The sequence below is a fragment of the Dreissena polymorpha genome, chromosome 1 (assembly GCF_020536995.1).
Source record: "Dreissena polymorpha isolate Duluth1 chromosome 1, UMN_Dpol_1.0, whole genome shotgun sequence".
NCBI lineage: Eukaryota > Metazoa > Mollusca > Bivalvia > Myida > Dreissenidae > Dreissena > Dreissena polymorpha.
In genome coordinates, this window is record NC_068355.1 from 39,892,896 (window position 1) to 39,915,923 (window position 23,028).

Genomic DNA, 23,028 nt, shown 5'->3' on the forward strand with positions numbered 1-23,028 from the left:
CAGATCAGTGAAAAAACATGGCCGCCAGTGGGCTGGGCATTTTCTCTATATGCATATAGTGAAAACATGTGAACACTCTAGAAGTCACATTTTTGCCCAATTGTCATGAAATTTGGTCAGAACATTCTTCCAGTCAAAATGGTTCCGGTCAGTTGAATATCATGGCTGCGGGGGGGGGGGGGGGGGGGTGGCGGGCTTGTGAACACTCTAGAAGTCACATTTTTTGCTCAATCATCATGAAACTTGGTGAATAGATTTGTTTTATATATATCTCATATGAGTTTGCAAATGGTCCCGATGGGTCAATAAACACGGCTGCCAGGTGAGTGGGGCAGTTTTCCTTATGTGACTATATAGAGAGAAACCTTGTGATAAAACACTATAGAAGTCACATTTTTTGCCTAATCATCCTGAAACTTAGTCAATACATTGGTTTTATTGATTTCTTGGACAAGTTGGAAAATGGCTCAGATCGGTGAAACACACTTTTTAGCTCACCTAATTGCTCAGGTGAGGTTTTAGGATTGGTCTTTGTCCGCTGACTGTCCGTCCACATTTGGTTTGTAAACACTAGCATTCACATTTCTCAAGCATTCTTTATCAAAGTTACTGAAAGATCTCAGTCAAGTTTGATGATGAGCAAAATTACATAATTTATGCCATAATTATTGCCCTTAGATTGTCCAAATTTTCATTATATTATACAAAATCCTTGTAAGCAAAGTTTGATGTTTGGGGGGTTAACTCAAAATATAGGTCACCATTTCAAATCTTACAAAAACAAAACACTCCCTATGCCAGAGTTTTGGTTCAATAATGATGAAACTTGACCAGGATGTTTGTCTGCTCAATATCTAGGTCATGTTTGACATTAGGTAAAGATTGAATGAACCGACTCCTCTCAGGTGAGCGAACTAGGGCCATCTTAGCCCTCTTGTTAGCTCATCTATTTTTTGAAAAAAAAAAATGTGCTATTGTCATCACCTTGGTGTCGGCGTCCGCGTCGGTGTCCGGTTAAGTTTTGCGTTTAGGTCCACTTTTCTCAGAAAGTATCAATGCTATTGCATTCAAACTTGGTACACTTACTTACTATCATGAGGGAACTGGGCAGGCAAAGTTAGATAACTTTGGCGTGCATTTTGACAGAATTATGTGCCCTTTTTATACTTAGAAAATTGATAATTTTGGTTAAGTTTTGTGTTTAGGTCCATTTTATTCCTTAAGTATCAAAGCTATTGCTTTCATACTTGCAACACTTACTAACTATCATAAGGGGACTGTGCAGGCAAAGTTATGTAACTCTGACTGGCATTTTGACAGAATTATGTGCACTTTTTATACTTAGAAAATTGAAAATTTGGTTAAGTTTTGTGTTTAGGTCCATTTTATTCCTACAGTATCAAAGCTATTGCTTTCATACTTGCAACACCTATTAACTATCATAAGGGGACTGTGCAGGCAAAGTTATGTAACTCTGACTGGCATTTGGACGGAATTATGGGCCCTTTATACTTAGAAAATTGAAAATTTGGTTAAGTTTTGTGTTTTGGTCCACTTTACCCCTAAAGTATCATAGATATTGCTTTCATACTTGGAACACTCGCAAACTATCTTAAGGGTACAGTAAAAGGACAAGTTGCATAGCTCTGGTTGTTATTTTTACGGAATTATGGCCCTTTTTTGACTTAGTAACTTTGAATATATGGTTAAATTTTGTGTTTCGATCCACTTTACTTCTAAAGTATCAAGGCTATTGCTTTCAAACTTCAAATACTTTCATGCTATCATGAGGTTACTGTACCTGGCAAATTGAATTTTACCTTGACCTTTGAATGACCTTGACTCTCAAGGTCAAATTATTAAATTTTGCTAAAATTGCCATAACTTCTTTATTTATGATTAGATTTGATTGATACTTTGACAAAACTACTCTTACCTGACATTCCACAATAGACTCCACCCACCAAACCATCTGCCGTGCCCCCCCCCCCCCCCCCCCCCCCCCCCACGAATCCTCCCCCCCCCCCCCCTAATTTTTTTTTTTGTGTAAGATCATCTCACAAATGACCACCACACCCTCACACTTTACCCCCACCCCCAAATTATTTTTTTTTTAAACGGTTAAAAAACTCAAATATTTATTTATATTATTTTATTTTTGAAATACCGTCCAACCATCGCACCCAAGAATCCCCTCCCCCCCACCCACCCACCCTCACCCCCGAATTTTGTTTTTTGCCTTTTTTTTCGCATTTTTGGAAGATAATGTAATAAATGTCCACAACCCCACACTATACACCCCTCTTCACTCCACCCCTCCCTCCTTTGTGATTGAAATTGAGAGTCCCTTCACCTTTAAAACGAAAATAGATGAGCGGTCTGCACCCGCAAGGCGGTGCTCTTGTTTTTTTTCATGTTGTGAGGGATATCGTTTACTCGTAAAACATCATCCCCACATTAAAATGACCTGAATTAGTTTTGCCATACCTGTGTCGTTATCAACTCATATTGAGAAAACAAACAAACGAAAGAAACATTCCAAACAATGTGTTTACAAGGCCCATCAAACCTGGACTTATGCAGGCAGTAAAAAAGAAACGCATGTGCTTGTATGCCATTTCCGACTATTGTAACTTTAATCATGCAGTCAATAGTGTGTTTGCTGATGTACAGGTAATTTGTGTTAAATGACGATTCTGAACTTAAGTTTACACCAACAAATAGGGGTAAACTGCCGAATAGATTGACGTTTGTATATTTTTTTTAATGAAAGGTTTGTAAAGCAATTTCCGCTTTGATGCAGGTTTTTGGGCTTAGGAATTTTGGGGCTGACACTTTTGGGAAGTTTTGAACTCATTTTCAGTTTATTATAGATAATACTTTGTTATAAAAATGGCCTACCACGTAATCTTCCTATTATGCAAATGTAACTGTGTTGAACAATCTTTTCAATACCAATGTCACAATCTAGATTTTGGCTTCTGACAAATTGTGGAGTGATAAAAAGAATGAGCTTAAAGAAATGGTAGTATTTGAAGAATTATGATAACCTCTGTGTTACATTCATGTTATAGAATATTTGGGTAATTATACCCCCACAAAAGAAGTTTACGGGGGGTTTATAGGAGTGAACTTGTCGGTCGGTGGGTCGGTCTGTCTGTCGGTCTGTATTAAGTGTCCGCTCTCTAATTCAAGTAGTTTTCATCCCATCTTCACTAAACTTGGTCAGAAGTTGTATCTACATGATGTCTAGGCCAAGTTCAAACATGGGCCTTGCTGGGTCAAAAACTAGGTCACGGGGTCACTTAGTGCGTTTTAAACATTCAGCATGTTGTCTGCTCTCTAATTCAAGTTGTTTTCTTCCGATCTTCACCAAACTTGGTCAGAAGTTGTATCAACATGATGGCTAGGCCAAGTTCAAACATGGGCCTTGACAGGTCAAAAACTAGGTCACGGGGTCACTTAGTTCGTTTTAAACATTCAGCATGTTGTCCGCTCTCTAATTCAAGTAGTTTTCATCCGATCTTCACCAAACTTAGTCAGAAGTTGTATCTAGATGATCTGAAGGCCAAGTTCGAACATGGGCCTTGCCGGGTCAAAAACTAGGTCACGGGGTCACTTAGTGCGTTTTTTAACATTCAGCATGGTGTCCTCTCTCTTTTTCAAGTAGTTTTCATCCGATCTTCACTGAAATTAGTCAGAAATTTTATCTTGATGATCTGAAGGCAAAGTTCGAACATGGGGCATGCCAGATCAAAAACTAGGTCACAGGGTCACTTAGTACGTTTTACACATTGAGCATGGTGTCCGCTCTCTATTTCAAGTAGTTTAAATCCTATCTTCACCACACTTGGTCAGAAGTTGTAACTAGATGATGTGTAGGTCAAGTTTGAACATGGGCCATGCCAGGTCAAAAACTAGGTCACGGGGTCACTTTGTGTGTTTTAAACCTCACCATGTTGTCCGCTCTCTAATTCAAGTAGTATTTATCCAATCTTCACCAAAATTGGTCAGAAGTTGTATCTTGATTATGTCTAGGGCAAGTTTGAATATGGGTCGTGCCGGGTCAAAAACAAGGTCACGGGGTCACTTAGTGTGTTTTAAACATCACAATGTTGTCCGCTCGCTAATTCAAGTAGTTTTCATCCAATCTTCACCAAACTTGGTTAGAAGTTGTATCTAGATGATGTCTAGGTCAAGTTTGAATATGGGTCATGCCGGGTCAAAAACTAGGTCACGTGGTATCTTAGTGCGTTTTAAACCTCACAATGTTGTCTGTCACTAATTCAAGTAGTTTTCATCCAATCCTCACCAAACTTGGTCACAAGTTTTATTTAAATGATCTCTAGGACAAGTTTGAACATGGGCCATTCCTGGCCTAAAACTAGGTCATGGGGTCACTTAGTGCGTTTTCTAACATTCAGCATGGTGTCCGCTCTCTAATTCAAGTAGTTTACATCCGATCTTCACCAAACTTGGTCAGAAGTTTTATGGAGATGATCTTAAGGCCAAGTTAGGACATGGGCCTTTCTGGTTCAAAAACTAGGTCAAGGGGTCACTTAGTGCATTTTAAAAATTGAGCATGGTGTCCGCTGTTTTTTGGTGAAAACGACATGCAAAATATTATGTGTCAATGCGGCACGTGGGGGTATTCGTCATGTCTGTGACAAAGCTCTAGTTTAAATTAAAAAGCTATGGCATTTATTTTTGGTTGTTATTCAGCATAGGTTAACATGTTTTTGTTTGCTTGCTATTTGTTGGAAGGATTTGTTACCATGTTGTCTGAACAAAAAAAATGAGATTTTGTGATGCTTGTATTGATAGTAAAGTTAAGCAGACTGTACTTTTAGCATTTGTTTTCTATTTTGAATGTTGACTGATAAACACTTCTGTATAATTTTCTATTTGAAAGCTTTTTGGAAGGACCTATTATTACAGCGAAATTCTACTTCTATACGATGTTAACAAACGTTGGAAAAGCATAATATGAAAAGATAATTTGTTTGTTCTACGAGGACTAATTTGTATCCACTAGTGTGATTTTTCAAGTCAATTATTGCAGATTTTAAAATCCAATCGGTATATATTTTAGCTAGAAACTGAAAGTCTGATGAACATGTTGTTAGGGTCAAACTTTGCTATAGAGATAATTTAAGGTCTGCATTCGGCATTCTGTAAGCATAGAAATCGCAGGGGACGCAAACATTTGCTTTATTTGCGTCCAGCGGATGCACAATCCAAAAAGTGTAAAAATTATGATACTGAAAAATATTTCGTGAATGGAGAAACAAGAATTTAAGACCAAAAAACTTGCAAATCGACCAAAAATGGCTGCCATTTTACTATTGCGCAATCAATAATCCGGGTCATTGGAAAGCTTAATTTTGAATTCAACAATAGGAAGCGTCTTTATGATACGAAGCATGGGTTGCATACCACTATATTTTTCTGACAATTTTGTAATTCTCAAGCAACAAATTAACAGTCCTCGTGCATTTCATGTAAAACATGCAAAAATATGAAATCATGTATTTTTTCCTTGGGGAAAGCCTGGGCTTTTAATTTGAATGACGAATAAAAACTTGTGGTGCTTTGTTTTAAAGTGGAAACTTTTTATGTAAATTACGCTGCATCTTAACGGCTACAGTCATTGAGATATGTCAGTATAACTGCTCATCTATTATAGTGGTCAAGTGGGGTTATTGTTTGTCGCACTACACACGCATGAATGTGATGTACATTGGACTGTTTAAGTCTTGAAAATAATCTAGTCATAAGACTGTTGAGTTGCCTTTTAAAGTTACATGTTTAATTGAGTATATATAGGCATGTGATGTCATTAAAATGTTGAAATACCCTGAAACCACTATGTTTTTCTTCTGCTCATAGACGGGATCCATACTTTTTCTCAGGAAACCATAGATTTAAAACTTATGAGTCCCTGGGACTCAAATTTTTTATTTCTAAAATAATCACTGTTGCTATAGTGCACCTGAAAGAATTTCATCACTGCATAGGCTTTTCTGTCTTGTTTTTCATTAATATGTGCTTTCCAGAAGATTTTTCAAGACACCTCGGGCTGTTAAGGAGGGGAGTAGGGAGAGTAGACCCCTCTGTACGTTTATTTTATTTTACATTTATATATGACGTTATTTGGTGTGTTATGACTCTTCAAGAGAAAAGCTATAAAGTCCTGGATAACAACATTTGTTTATTTGTTTTAACAATTTAACTAATGCAAAGATGCATATACTCCCGCCTCAATCGATTTCCCAATGCATCCATATCACTCTGATCAATTACTGCATACTTATTCCTTTCCCATCGCTTTTCATTACCAAAATATCCTGTATATTCCACTTTTAAAAGCAAATTCTGGTAATTTATATTGAGTATAAAAGGGCACAGGAATTTTATAAGCCCATACATTCGCCTTTTTTCTTAAGCAACAAATTAACTTTGGCAAATGTGATTATTTAAAAACATTTGATGAAATAACGTCAAATCGGGACAGATTTTTTCTAAGTGAACACACATATATTGCCTGACTTGCTGTCCACATGCAATAAATACACCCACACTTTTCAGGTGGCATTGTACATGTCTGCATTATAGTTTTTGTGCGTTTTATTGAGATATAAGAACAGCAGAAAAACACGAAACACTGTTTTTGTTAAAGCTAGAATTTGTTTATGTCACGTTAATATTAAAATTCACAAGTGTTTTGGGTTACAAATTTAATTATGCTGCAGGTATTGCATGCATATAGGTGCTGTCACTCATGCAAAGCGTCTCTCTCATTGGCCAATATGGAGTTTCCAATACAACAACGCTCCGCCTTTAGGCAGACTTAAGTTGGCTAAAGAGATAATGTAATTGACGGAGGATGGTAAATTGGATCTCAAAATATTCAGCGAGGTAGATATTGCTATGTTCTCATGAATGACTTGTTGCAGTTAGTAAAAATATACACAAACCGGTAAAATTCAAATGCCCCACGGACTGATTTCGAAATTCAAGTGCCCTGATTAAGAAACTTTAAATGGCCTGTGGAAAGCACTGATAGTTTGTTATATTTTGAGAACATAATTTGTGTTACTGATGAGCTAGTATCATGCATATTGGCTAGAAAAACAACTCATCGCAACATATTTAATTAGATACAACAACACCTGGAGTGAAATGGTCTGTTAATCAGGCTTGTTTTACATGTATGTAGCAGCTTGAAAGTCATTTATGTTTCATCTTATTTGCATTTTAATGTTTTGATCAAGATGCAGATATTATGTTAGTTTGTGTTATGGAAGATGGAAAGTTTCTGGTGACATATAACAAAGACATACTTTGTCTTTCTGACTTTGCTTAGCATTATAAATTTTAACACTGTCTAATTTAAGGCACCAATCTTGAAATAAACTTTATTTCTTCCACAATTTTTTACAGTTTGATCTGATATATAATACATTGATTTATTTTGACAAATTGTATGTAAAGAAGACACTTTGCATATATATTCTATTTTAATTGCATTTTTTAAAGAGATAAGATCTGATTATTATGCATAATCAATCTTTATGATGCTGCAAAACATTCAACTTGCATTAACAGTTAACTTGAAATAGTTTGAACACACATGTAGTCCATGACATTTTCTATTAAAATATGCCTGGTTAGCAAATCCTGGCCACTTGAATAATAATTGACATCTCGCCAACTGTCAATCAGATTCTTATCTAAATAAGCATTGACCAATTAGCGATCGATAAATAAAAAGTGCCAGTTGCTTACGACCTTTCTGCCATTTTCCAGACAAACCAAATGCATGGATCCAAAAATATATCAAGAAACATGTTTATTTATAGATCTTTGATGGATCTCAATTTTTTATGGAGTTTTAATTATTTTACTATTTTATTATTTTATTAAAAAAAAAAAACGGACATGAAATATGGTTGAACGGTGTGAATAAAGTTTATGTAAATCGGACAGTTGGTTAATAATCCAGAACAAGAACTTGAAATTATGCCATTTCCAGCGCAGGGTCTTGACAAGTGCAAGTGCAATGTGTAGAATTACGGAAATTCCCCTGGAACATAAATTTATTTCAAAGATGGAAATTGTCATATTAGCAATATAGAGAATGAATTATATCACATGTATATGTAAAATAATTGGTAATATTGGTACTCACTTTTCGTTACATAACGAAATCCCCGTTGTAAATCGCCTTTTTGTGTGTCAGAAAGGAGTGAAAGCAATTTTATGTTACTATGTCTATTTTAATAAAAACATATTGATAATTTCCATCATATAAGAGTTATTTATTACTGATATGACCAATAGATGCAGTAATTTGGGGGGGGGGGGGGGGGGGGGGGGAGTCGGTACCTGTGTGAGCGTCTGATACTGGTAGCGTTCTTAAGTAGCCTGACAGAAATCCTCTTTAAAAAATGCTAATTTAAAAAAAAAGGATCTGCATGATTTTGTTGTTTTGCACTTTTAATTATAATGATTGATTAATGTCCCATAAGCAATTTTTAATATACTTTTATACATAATAACATGGGATATCTCGGTACCCGCTTAAAACTTAACCTAAATCCCAGATGTAAAGCGCATTTTGTGTCAAATACATGTGGAAAAAGATCTTTTGTTAATATTTTTGTAAATAACATGGTTAAAAGTGTTACTTTATTATGCATGCAACCATTTCACAAAGTAACAGGTTAGATTTCGGTAAGCGCACAAGCGTTTGAGAATGTGTTTAACGTTCCGAAGTACTTGTTATAGAAAGTTAATGTTCTTTATAAACAAATATTTTCTGGCTTATCATAATAATGTAATGACACTAATCAGTAATATAGAGGATGATAAAAGTCCATAAAAGTCATCTGGAATATCTCGTAATCTCTCACTACATGTATATATAATATGCAATCTTAAGGCAAGTAGCACCTTAGTGGGCTGAGTGACCATCATCCAGATGAGATGTCAATTGGCTGTCTAGCAACGGATAATCAGTGGTGATTTGCAAATATTATATTCATGTAGAATACCTTCTGCAGTACAAAATAATGGCACCATCTAAAACCCATTCGCTAAACACAAACAATACAAGTAAAGAAGGAAAGAGTATAGGATTTGAACAAAGAAGGAAAATTAATATGACTTTTTTTTGTGATAAGGGTTTGATGGAATGGATTTTAGTTTTGATTACAACATGGGAAAATTCTCGCAACGAATGTTGGTCTTTCACTCTGGTTTGCTGTCAGTCAGTTATACAATACATTTATCTCGAATGTTGCATGGATGTGAAATGGTTAATACATGTACATGTAGGTAACATGTAGCTAATGACTTTGCTATGGAAATAACCACTGTAACAAACTGTACAACTTAAACACTGTCAATGACATCTGCACCCTAAATACCTTTAGATGCACTCTTATGATATTTACATGCATAGGTAAATACTATCGTGCATGCATTTTAATAATAATGAGACTTTTATGTCCCCGTGTAAAAGAAAGTACACTAGTCATGTGGGGTCACATCCACAATCCATCCATAATCAGTGGACTAATGCAAATCTGCTATAAAATGACAATACATTCAAAATAGTAGCAACACGCAGACTCTCAGAAAAATAGAAAGAAATGCACACATTACTTTATTAATAGAGACACGATATGAACTTAAATAATTGTACTCATTTTTATGTAGGTGTAAACTTTAATAATTGTACTCATTTTTATGTAGGTGTACTTTATCAGTGTTAATATAATCCCTTAAAGCATTAGAAAGGCATCTTATTCTTCTTGATTTAGAACAACATTTGTATATTTTAACTGTATTTTTTTATTGTGAAGAAAGTTCAAGATATTATATTATAAATCAGCCAATCAGGCTAATATACGAAACCAAATGTTAGCCAGAATGCATATAGCATTGAAAAACATGGCCATCAGTCTGGTGGGGCAGTTTTCCTTATATGGCTTTAGTGAAACCTTGTGAAGCCTAAAGTTAGGTAATTTGAATGCATCCTTGATGTTGAACTGTAATGTCTAGCTGAATCATACATTTCACCTGAATACCTTATTCACCATCAAGTGAAAATCTGCTCTGCACTATTGCTCCCTTGGAGATGTATGCTGATAACATGACCCGAAATGTTCTTTATGATTTGTCACTGAAAGTCTCATGATGATAAAGTAGACATTTATTTGTAATTTTTACTGTGTCATTCGCTGATGGATTTGATGCATATTGGGGTCGTTGAACCCTAGGGTAGAGGTTAGGAGGAGGGGGGAGGGGGTCTGCTTGTGTGACATTAAATATAATGGATTAAAAAGGAAAAAAATGGCAGAAGACATAATTACGGGTGAAGATTCTTTGTGTACCTGTGATAAGACCTATGGTTAAGCTCACTGGAAAATCATTTGGTAGTCCACAAGCAATTGTGTCTTTTCCAAATCTGCTGAATGTTTTAATTGAAAGGCGTTCCCATGTTGTTTTTTCCATTGAATGATTGAATAATAAAGAAAATAACTTATTAAACCTTTAAATGATTTGTATGCATTAAAAATGTTACAAATCTGAACTCTAAACATTTTAAATAATTTATGCACCATTTAAATGCACTTGTACTTTGACAGAAAGTGCAATGGTAGTTGATAATGATCTACGTGTCGTTGTTTAAATGTTATTGAAATTCAATATTTTATAAACTTCATTATAGTCCTAAAATTTTAAATAATTCACAATTGGACTCTTGCAGATAATATTCATTGTTCCGTTTCTTGAGATCAGGTGGTTAACTGGTTATCTCTGTATTTTGAGAAACACTTTTGGTATAAATGTCTATTTATAGCTGGTTTCTTCTAAGTAAAGGTTTTGTAGTCAATACCTAGAGAAACTCTACACATCCTGACATGGGAGAGGAAAATTTGACAACTTTCAGCATTCTGATTGCCTATATTTATAGGGACGTTTTAAGTGTGTTTTTCTGTGTACAATTATTTACAATTATAAAATTAAATTACTAAGTCTTAATAAAAATGCTAATTTTTGAAGCAATCATTTTTTTAATATAAATTAACATAACAAAAATAAACACAAGAATACATAAATTATGCCATTTTTTCTTGTTTGTGCATTTGCAATATTGTATCTACTTATTATCTTATATAATGCAATATAACCCAATATTTTGATGTCATGAACTGTGACTTATAGGCCCCTGGGTATGGTTGTTTAATGTACTCATTAAAATCTTTTTACTGTATTATTTTTATGTTTATAACGAATGTCACTATAATATATAAAAATCTATCTGTCTGTCTGTCTGTCTGTCTGTCTGTCTGTCTGTCTGTCTGTCTGTCTGTCTGTCTGTCTGTCTGTCTGTCTGTCTGTCTGTCTGTCTGTCTGTCTGTCTGTCTGTCTGTCTGTCTGTCTGTCTGTGTCTGTCTGTCTGTCTGTCTGTCTGCCTGCCTGTGTCTGTCTGTCTGTCTGTCTGTCTGTCTGTCTGTCTGTCTGTCTGTCTGTCTGTCTGTCTGTCTGTCTGTCTGTCTGTCTGTCTGTCTATCTATCTGTAGGCAGTCAATAAGTCCCTTAACCTAATTGATGAGGTAATCAAATTTGCGCTTATTTTCCACTTACAGAAAAAAATGAGTGAAACTAAATGTTATAAAATCTGTTTTTAGTTGTGAGCGTTAGCTCATGACTAAATTTTCAGAGCATGTTTTGCAAATCAGTATGTGCTTAGAAGCCTTAGCTACGCTAAGAACCGTAACTCACTATGCTAGGAACGATTACCGCTGCCTGTCTGCGCTGCAGACGACGAATGCTAAGGAGCGTCTGCATCTACTACTGCAGTGAGTGTATTTACCTGTTTGTAAGACAACATAGGCCAGTGTAGTGTTTATCATTGAAATCTGTACATATTGGCTAATTTCAGGGAAAATGGGGCTTAATGCATGTCAAATAAGATTAGCCTGTGCACACTGATTAGCCTGTGCAATGCGCACAAGCTAATCAAGGACGACAACAGCGAACAACTTCAGTGCCTTCAGCGCTTTGATTCCTTTAAGTTGCCCATTTGTTATGTTACAATGAACAGTGATTCAGAACCAAGATTGTATAAATTATGCCGCCCAAGGGAATCAAACCCATTCTTGCCTTAGGGAGTAACAAGGTTCTAGGTTGGCGCTAAGGAAACATAAGTAGTAACCAAATTTCAGCATTACCATGACAAACCTGGTCAATCAAGATCATTTGCTAATTTGTGCTAAATATGAGTATGCCTGTAGCTGTGTATGTGAGCAACATGCTTATTTTCCCTTGGAATTCCTTGACCCACACCTTTCGTATTTGGAAATTCAAATGTGATATTATGTAGCAGTTATCAAAAACATTAGATTTTTAGTGTAAACCTATTTATTTTAGCTTGATTGCACCGAAAGGCTATGGCTTATATAAACGCTCTCGAGTCCGTTTCCTGGGCCTAGAACCAGTACTTGGTGTCTTTTGGGGAGATTTAAAGAACACTTCTACTGTGGGGAAATCGAACTTGTGGCCTCCCGGTCGCTAGGGGGACACCATATCCATTACACCACGGCAACCAAAAACATTGTTAAAATTATTTCCCTTGAATAAAAGTTAGCCTATGCTTTGGGGAGGCAAATTCTTTATTTCTTTGGGCCTCAAGAGCTCTCTTGTGTTTACTTCTCAGCCTAAGAGATGAAAATAATACTTACCAATAAAGTGCCACAGATGGTATCATGTGTTTTTTGCCTTATCTTTTGCAGTTCAATTCAGTGATCAGAAGACGTCAACGACAGGTTAGAAGCAGTCATTTCATAGCAAAGTAAGTATTCGTAGCAGGTTGCCCTGTGTGCTAAACACTCTTGAAGTCCCATAATCAATAGCTGTTTGAGGATTGTTTATTTGCTTTTGGTTCATATTGTGTTGCTATTTGTGTGGGATATGCATAAATATGTATTGCTTGGTTGATAGTTGAATTAGTTTTGATACAAATTCTTTATCAGTAGCCAAATTTGAAAAATCTTGTAAGTTAGGAATGGCTTCATTAATTACTGTTAATGAACACGTTGTTGTTGTTTGTTTTTTTCTGTAAACATTTGGCTTACAAACATCTGAGTATAGAAACGCTAGTCTTTTCGGACCCATGGGGATTTCTAAACTGAGTTGGTCATATCCCAAATGTGACCCTTATTTAACTGTTATATTTTGATAACTGACTAAATTACTGCAGAAAATGTTAACATTGTACAATGGCATTTGCATAACATACTGTATCATGGTAGAAAAAATATATAAAAACTAATGTACACATCCTTATTAAAATCACATATTGCTTATTTGAAAAAAGTCTTTATTCTTTATACATAACTACCGGTAGCTTTGTTAAGAAAATATTTTAGGCAAAACATCCTTATACCTGCACTTTTCAGCACTGATAAGTGTGACCACCATACCACAAATATAAAAAAAAGAATAAAAAACATTAACTCAAAAATTTGCCAATTAAAAATATATCAACACTGATTACAAGATAGCCCCTAGGCATGTTGAAATAAACGTGATCATTGGTAAGATATGAGGGGCACATCCATCAACACCACTAGAGACACTGTGGTCTGACTGACAAATGTCTTATCAAAACTTAGGTAAACATTCATACAGTGTACAGTCTCTTATGTGTGACAGACAGTAGTCCTGAGTCAGTTATTCACTTTTAAGTTGCAATACAGTTACCGTAGTTTTGTTGTTGCTGCAGTGGATGTGTATGTAATATGAATAGAACAGTGTGAGTAACATAATTTATATAATATTTGTTTTCCTCTTAAACTAAATGCACAATTCCATACTTAATTTATTGATTTTGTATTATTTCTATTATTTTTTATTTGACGTTTACAAACATCATTGCCTCTAATATTTGAAATGTGTTGTCAAAAGACATAGCAACGTAGAGAACAGAATTTTTCCATAGTTTTGATAAAGGTGCAATGCCAAACTGTTAATAAAAGGAATATTATCAGAGGTTTATTTCTTTATTTAAATGAAAATAAATTACTTTTTAATGCTCTTCTGGTGTAAAATAAATGGTGACATAAAAGGTTTAACAGAATTGTGCTTTATTTTTGTGTCCTGTTATTTCTTGAAATATTTTCATATTACAAATACATTTTTTAGCTCACCTGAGCACAACATGCTCATGGTGAGCTTTTGTGATCGCCTTTTGTCCGTTGCCCATCGTGCGGCGTCAACATTTTGCCTTGTGAACACTCTAGAGGCCACATTTATTGTCCGATTTTCATGAAACTTGGTCAGAACATTTGTCCCATTGATACCTCGACTGAGTTCGAAACTGGGTCATGCTGGGTCAAAAACTAGGTCATTTGGTAAAAAGAAAGAAAATCCTTGTGAACACTGTAGAAGTCACATTTGATGCCCAATCTTCATGTAATTTTGTCAAAATGTTTGTTTAAATGATATGTTGGTTGAGTTCAAAAATGGTTCTGGTCCGTTGAAAAACATGGCCACCAGGAGCGTGGCAGTATTCCTTAAATGGCTATAGAGAAACCTTGTGAACACTCTAGAAGTCACAATTTTTGCCCAATCATCACTTGGTCAAAACATTGGTTTCATTGATATCTCGGACGAGTTCGAAAATGGTCCAGATCGGTGAAAAAACATGGCCGCCAGGGGGCCTGGCAGTTTTCTCTATATTTCCTTATATAGCTATAGTAAAACCTTGTTAACACTCTAGAGGCCACATTTATTTTCATATCTTCATGAAACTTGCTCAGGAGATTTGTCCCAATATATTCTTAGATGAGTTCAAAAATGGTAACTTTTGCTTGAAAAACATGGCTGCCAAGGGGCGGGGCATTTTTTCTCAAATTGCTATATATGGCTATAGTTAAATCTTGTTAACACTCTAGAGGCTACATTTATTGTTCAATCTTCATGTAATTTGGTCAGAAAATTCTCCCAAAAATATCTTGGACGAGTTCAAAAATGATGCAGGTTGGTTGGAAATAATGGCCGCCAGGGGTCGGGTCATTTTTCCTTAAATGGCTATAGTAAAACCTTGTTAAAACTCTAGAGGCAACATTTATTGTCCAATCTTCATGAAATTTGGTCAGAAGATTTGTCTTATTTATATCTTGGATGAGTAAGAAAATGGTTACGTTTGCTTGAAAAACATGGCTGCGAAGGGACAGGCATTTTTCCTTATATGGCTATAGTAAAATCTTGTTAACACTCTAGAGGCCACATTTATAGTCCGATCTTCATGAAACTCGGTCAGAAGATTCATCCCAATAATATCTTGGACGGGTTAAAAAATGATGCCGGTTGGTTGAAAAACATGGCCACCACGGGGGCGGGGCATTTTTCCTTATATGGCTGTAGTAAAACCTTGTTAACACTCTAGAGGCCACATTTATTTTCCGATCATCATTAAACTTGGTCAGAAGATTTGTCCCATTGATATTTTGGATGAGTTCGAAAATGGTTTTGGTTGCTTTAAAAACATGGCCACCAGGGGGCGGGGCATTTTTCCTTATATGGCTATATATGGCTATAGTAAAACCTTGTTAACACTCTAGAGGCCACATTTATTGGTCTCAATGATATCTTGGATGAGTTTGAAAATAATTATGTTTGCTTGAAAAATATGGCTTCCAAGGGGCGGGGCATTTTTCCTTACATGGCTATAGTAAAGTCTTGTTAACAATCTAGAGGCCACATTAACTGTCCGATCTTCATGAAACTTGGTCAGAAGATTCATCCCGATAATATCTTGGATGAGTTTTAAAATGATGCCGGTTGGTTGAAAAACATGGCTGCTAGGGGCGGGGCATTTTTCCTTATATGGCTTTAGTAAAACCTTGTTAACACTCTAGAGGCCACATTTATTTTCCGATCTTCATGAAACTTGGTCAGAAGATTTGTCCCCGTAATATCTTGTTATCTCAGGTGAGCTACTTTGGGCCTTTCAGGCCCTCTTGTTTGTAAATGAGTTTAGATAATTAAACAAGGTAATGGTAGAATTGTACATTGTCAGTTTTTGTCTGCAATACAATTCATAATTTTACTGAATTGCTCATTGGTTTTTGTCCTGCCTATTTTGAATCATCATCCCTACCAAGAAGCACTTTTTCCATATAATCTAACATTAACAACAAATTGCTGAATAATTCAACTGGTATTAATATCATTACCTGATACTTCCATTATCAACGTGCTATGTTGATATACTTTTAGGTTATTGTATTCTTAGTATTAGTACAACAAGGAATATTTTCAACCATATTCTCTTTCCTTTATTGTTAATTGCAATTTTTGAAAAACTACATTTGGTATAAACACAATTCTATCATGCTCTTTTAACACAAATAGTTTTTATTGTACTAATATGGCTGCAGTATTCATAAAAATTAGAAAATTGATATTTTATATTTGTTTCATTAGGACTTAGAGGAAGCCAGTAAAAGTTTTGATAGCCCAAACAATAAACCCTTTGTCCAAGTAAAAGAAAATGTCGGAAATCAGTAATAAGCAGATTTTCCATCATACCACTATTGAGGAAAACTTGAAAACAGCAGGTAATGAGGGAATTTAATAGCATCAGCTATTGTGGGAAGGTACAGTTAATATATTAGCACCAGCTGTCAGTTGATGCTATTGTTTTTTGTTAGATCACCTGAGCACAACGTGCTCATGGTGAGCTTTTGTCCGTTGTCCGTCGTGCGTTGTGCAGCGTCAACATTTGCCTTTTTAACTCTCTAGAGGCCACATTTATTGTCCAATCTTCATGAAATTTGGTCAGAAGATTGGTCTCAATGATATCTTGGATGAGTTCAAAAATGGTAATGTTTGCTTGAAAATCATGGCTGCCAAGGGGCGGGGCATTTTTCCTTATATGGCTATATATGGCTATAGTAAAATCTTGTTAACTCTCTAGAGGCCACATTTATAGTCCGATCTTCATGAAACTCGGTCAGAAGATTCATCCCAATAATATCTTGGTCGAGTTCAAAAATGATGCTGGTTGGTTGAAAAACATAGCCACCACACAGTGATTTTTTTTGCCCAAAATTACCGCCGATATTTGGCTGCTTCCCAATTGCAAAAAATTACGTTTTTTCCCAAAAATCTGACCAAAATTTCCCAAAAATGACAAAATTTTCCCAATTAAGCCAATAAGATAACAATGTCATTTAGCGTTAATTTAGTAGAACGAGTGCTGATCGAGTTTGTCGAGTCTTCGCCGAATGACAACTGACTTACGAATGTTCGCGAATGTAGCTGAATACGATTTTACGTTGCTATCCACACATCTCTCTCTGTATTGCGGAGGATACAGACGATAGTCGATGTATCCCGATTGTTAACGCCTGTTTTTACACATGTCTAAGATGGCGGCAAGCAGACGAGAAGTTTGCGATGAGCAGCTAAAATGATAAATAACACTAAAATTAACAGCGATATCACATGGTTATTAGGAGATAATTTAATGTGTGTGTCAATTAACGCAAAATACCATGTTTGAGATGAACAACAACAAATATTTATAAGAAATGTTCATAGTGAATGTGCGTCACTGAAATCTGTGTTGGGAAATTGGAGTTAACAAAGTTAAAGCATTTAAGACGAGAACCGTTCAAAAATGGAAAGAGACAAACATGATTTGATGTATATGTTAGTGGATCTGTGTATATTCAGATTCATATGCATATTCTGCTTTATTATGTTTGTCATGCTGTATAGTTTGGTGAAATAGCATTGAACTGAGGATGTCAATTGTGCAAGATATTAAAAGGTAAACAAATGAAATGTATTCTTTTAGCTCTATTAAATACAACATTAACACAGCAAGAACACAAAAGCGTGTTTGTTAATATTTGTTAATGTTTTCACCATATCATATTTATGCCCCCCTTCGAAGAAGAGGGGGTATATTATTTTGCTCATGTCGGTCGGTCGGTCCGTACACCAGGTGGTTGTCAGACGATAACTCAAGAACGCTAAGGCCTAGGATCATGAAACTTAATAGGTACATTGATCATGACTCACAGATGACCCCTATTGATTTTGAGGTCACTAGGTCAAAGGTCAAGGTCACTGTGACCCGAAATAGTAAAATGGTTTCCGGATGATAATTCAAGAACGCTTATGCCTAGGATCATGAAACTTCATAGGTAGATTGATCATGACTAGCAAATGACCTCTATTGATTTTCAGGTCACTAGGTCAAAGGTCAAGGTCACGGTGACCCGAAATAGTAAAATGGTTTCCGCATGATAATTCAAGAACCCTTATGCCTAGGATCATGAAACTTGATAGGTAGATTGATCATGACTAGCAGATGACCCCTATTGATTTTCAGGTCACCAGGTCAAAGGTCAAGGTCACGGTGACCCGAAATAGTAAAATGGTTTCCAGATGATAACTCCAGAACGCTTATGCCTAGGATCATGAAACTTGATAGGTACATTGATCATGACTGGCAGATGACCCCTATTGATTTTCAGGTCACTAGGTCAAAGGTCAAGGTCACAGTGACCCGAAATAGTAAAATGGTTTCCTGATGATAACTCAGGAAAGCTTATGGCTAGGATCATGAAACTTCATAGGTACATTGATCATGACTCGCAGATGACCCCTATTGATTTTCAGGTCACTAGGTCAAAGGTCAAGGTCACAGTGACAAAAAACATATTTACAAAATGGCTGTCACTACAACTTAGAGCCCATTTGGGGGGCATGCATGTTTTACAAACAGCCCTTGTTTACTTTAAAAATTATCCTGAATTAAATTCATACTCTTAAAGAGATTATGATTAAATCATAATGGTACATGTATATTGAAGAATCTATAGATTATTTCAAGTTTAATATGCATGTGGAAGGATATTAACTAAATGTTGTAAGAAGACATGAAAGCAACACTTTATAATATAAAAATGCTGTCAAACATGAACTTAGCAATTTTTATTCTGTTCTTATAATCATATTTATAATGTTTCCCAATTTCATGGTTGATCTCGCTTTTTTCCCAATTTCATGGTTTATTGCGCTAATTTTCCCAATCCAAATGCCACAGGCTGTAACAAAAAAAAAGCAAAAAAAAATCACTTCCACAGGGGCGGGGCTATTTTCCTTATATGGCTATAGTAAAACCTTGTTAACACTCTAGAGGTCACATTTATTTTCGGATCATCATGAAACTTGGTCAGAAGATTTGTACCAATGATATCTTGGATGAGTTTGAAAATGGTTTTGGTTGCTTTAAAAACATGGCCACCAGGGGCAGGGCATTTTTCCTTATATGGCTATATATGGCTATAGTAAAACCTTGTTAACACTCTAGAGGCCACATTTTTTTGTCCAATCTTCATGAAATTTGGTCAGAAGATTGGTCTCAATGATATCTTGGATGAGTTCGAAAATAATTATGTTTGCTTGAAAAAAATGGCTTCCAAGGGGCGGGGCATTTTTCCTTATATGGCTATAGTAAAATCTTGTTAACACTCTAGAGGCCACATTTACTGTCCGATCTTCATGAAACTTGGTCAGAAGATTCATCCCGATAATATCTTGGATGAGTTCAAAAATGATGCCGGTTGGTTGAAAAACATGGCTGCCAGGGGGCGGAGCATCTTTCCTTATATGGCTATAGTAAAACCTTGTTAACACTCTAGAGGCCACATTTATTTTCCGATCTTCGTGAAACTTGGTCAGAAGATTTGTCCCAATAATATCTTGTTATCTCAGGTGAGCGACTTTGGGCATTTCAGGCCCTCTTGTTTTTTTTATTCCCCCCATGGAGGGCATACAGTGATCTCACTGCCGTCTTTCCGTCCGTCTGTCTGTCACACTTTTGCATTTAGGTTTCGAAATATTCTCATAACTTCTATGTCGCTTCAGATATTACCTTCATATTTGGTATGCATGTGTTGACAAGGCCTTTCCATACGCACAAAAGTTTTGACCCCTTTGACCTTGACCTTGAACTATGGGTCCGCGTTTAGGTTTGGCAATCTGTGTTTAGGTTTTGAAAAAGTGTTTTTCGGGGGCATATGTCTTCCGATGGAGACATCTCTTGTTGATGTTGGGTTTGTTTGTTGTTGTTTTGTTGTTGTTGTTTTTTGTTGGGGGGGGGGGAGGGAGGGAGGGAAGGCATCGGCATCTACCTTCAAGGGATAAATATTGGCGGGGGGGGGGGGGGTTATAGCATCATGTTTTGAAGGGGATTTGATACCGCCAGCTGTTTTAAGGCAAGGATTTTGATAGAACAAGGTAATATATAAATTTGATACCACAGCTTTTTAGGGGAATTAAAAAGCACCAGCTACATGGGTCAATTTGGATATTAAAAAAAAATCAAATCTTCTATGATAATTGTTCACTTTTTTCTTTTAACCCTTTCCCACTCAGAAGCAAAGAGTAAGCGGAGTAGGGTAACTCGCCCTTGAGTCGGACGGGTTAGTGGTATAAGTCTATAATAAAAAGCTTTGTGATCAAAGCCGGGACTCAGCTTGTGCAGGCTTGAACTATCATATCATATGAATCTATTTTACAAATAATTATTTGATTCCCAGCTTATGTTCATTTAAAATTACTTTAATAACAATACCCACTGAATTCGCCCACGAGTCGGTCATGTTCGCTCTTAACACGGACACAGATTTGTATTTAGCATTTATTTGGTTATACATTCCCTATATTTTTATGTCCCCCACTACAGTAGTGGGGGACATATTGTTTTTGCCCTGTCTGTTGGTTGGTTGGTCTGTCTGTCTGTTTGCGCCAACTTTAACATTTTGCAATAACTTTTGCTATATTGAAGATAGCAACTTCATATTTGGCATGCATGTGTATCTCATAAAGCTGCACATTATGAGTGGTGAAAGGTCAAGGTCATCCTTCAAGGTCAGAGGTCAAATATAGGTGGCCAAAATCGCTCATTTTATGAATACTTTTGCAATATTGAAGATAGCAACTTGATATTTGGCATGCATGTGTATCTCATGGAGCTGCACATTTTGAGTGGTGAAAGGTCAAGGTCAAGGTCATCCTTAAAGGTCAGAGGTCAAATATATGTGGCCCAAATCGCTTGTTTTATGAATATTTTTGCAATATTGAAGATAGCAACTTGATATTTGGCATGCATGTGTATCTCATGGAGCTGCACATTTTGAGTGGTGAAAGGTCAAGGTCATCCTCAAGGTCAGAGGTCAACTAAATGTGGCCCAAATCGCTTTTTTATGAATACTATTGCAATATTGAAGATAGCAACTTGATATTTGGCATGCATGTGTATCTCATGGAGCTGCACATTTTGAGTGGTGAAAGGTCAAGGTCATCCTTCAAGGTCAAGTATATGGGTCAAAATTGCGCATGTAATGTCACTTCTGCAATATTGAAGCTAGCAATTTTATATTTGAAATGGGTGTGTATTTCAAGGAGCTGCACATTTTGAGTGGTGAAGGGTCAAGGTCAAGGTCATCCTACAAGGTCAAACATCATATAGGGGGACATTGTGTTTCTCAAACACATCTTGTTAAAAATGCAAATTGCACAGTAACAGACATGTGTTGATTTTATAAGTTTATTCGTGTGTCAACATGTTGACGAATGTAAGTTATAAAAAGAGGAAAAATGACATGGTCACTTTTAGTGTCTAACCGACCTTTACAACAGCAGAACCATCTGTAGCACTGGGGGTGACAAAGAAAAGTACAGACATAAAAAGATAAAACATTGTGTGATTCTTGTTGTTTGTGGGCTATGGGATTCTTTATAGATGGAGTCATGTTAATTGGAATGAATACATGTATATGGTTAATTCTCATCCGTATGCCTCTGCCATTACATAAACTCATGTTCGCCATATTGAGAGCGAATTGCGTTCGCCTCAAGGGCTAATTGAGTTGTAATTCATTTTTTACTGTAATACATATTCAATAGAGCAAACCACTGAAAATTACCTTTCATTATTAAAGAATAAGGTTATGTTTTCAATTTAAAGTAATTTGTGAATGCTGTCAAACGTATCTGACCAAAATGCCGATGGTATAAAGACAATCGATAATTGAAATTTCTGAATTTTCCGTCACCAGAAGTAATTAAAACTTAAATGAATCCAAATTCATCATGAGATAATATTTGATAACATTTCATTTCAAAATTTTATTTATTTTGAGTATGAAGGATAAATTGTTCGTTATAACGTCACAAATCATGCTAAACATAACTGATCTTTGAAAACTACAAAGATAAAAATGTCCGACTCAAGGGCAAAATCGACTCAAGGGCGAGTTACCCTATAAGCAACCAGCATAAATCCATAACAGCCTGCAAACGGGTTCGCATAGACCTTGAAAAGTGCTTGAAAATCAAGGTTTATCTTGAAAAGTGCTTAAAAACGATCTGGAGTGCTTAAAAGTGCTTATTTTTAACCATAGCCTTGACAAGTGCTTAGAAAGTGCTTGAATTTGGCTGGAAAAGTGCTTGAAAAACGGATACAAATATTTAATCTCCGTGAGTTGGAAGTCGTAGTTTTTTTCACGATTTATTACGCTTCGGATCTGTTCATACGGGCAGGTACTGGATCGGTACGGGTTGGTACGGGTTTTAGAACGTAAGAGAGGCAACTACTACTAATCTTCCGCCAATTGGTCTAGTACGGTTTTTGTTGTACGCATTATGCCATTACGGTGCTGACAAGTTTAAATATGCCAGCGAATAAGTTCATTTTTCAGAAAGGGTGGCTTTTGAAGTACCCTTGGGTTGTTGACAATGCCGATTCTAAAGTCAAAGCATCTTGTAAAGAACGCAGAACAGGTATAGAGATCGACAGTATGGGGGAATCGGCGTTGAAAAGCCACCTAAAATGCAGTTTGTCTGTGAAGCAAATTCATTCGGTTAACCCAAATCATTCAGACGTACTGTAAAAGACAAAAAAGTTGCACTTGACTGATTGTCAAATAA

General features: G+C 36.1%; 1 protein-coding gene across 4 annotated transcripts in view; it reads left to right on the top strand.

Moving 5' to 3' along the window:
- LOC127877376 (5-aminolevulinate synthase, erythroid-specific, mitochondrial-like) overlaps positions 1-23,028 on the top strand; it is a 68,610-nt gene that overhangs the window by 15,272 nt on the left and 30,310 nt on the right. For 2 of the 4 annotated variants that reach the window (XM_052423174.1, XM_052423163.1), the window contains exon 2: positions 12,807-12,865. Coding sequence is in view for 1 of the 4 variants with exons in the window: in XM_052423152.1 (XP_052279112.1) it covers positions 13,815-13,828 (14 nt within the window). In the remaining 3 variants the exon portion in view is untranslated. Of the gene's footprint in view, positions 1-11,789; positions 11,874-12,806; positions 12,866-13,661; positions 13,829-23,028 lie in introns of those variants that run through there. The other 2 variants (XM_052423185.1, XM_052423152.1) reach the window with 2 other exon arrangements.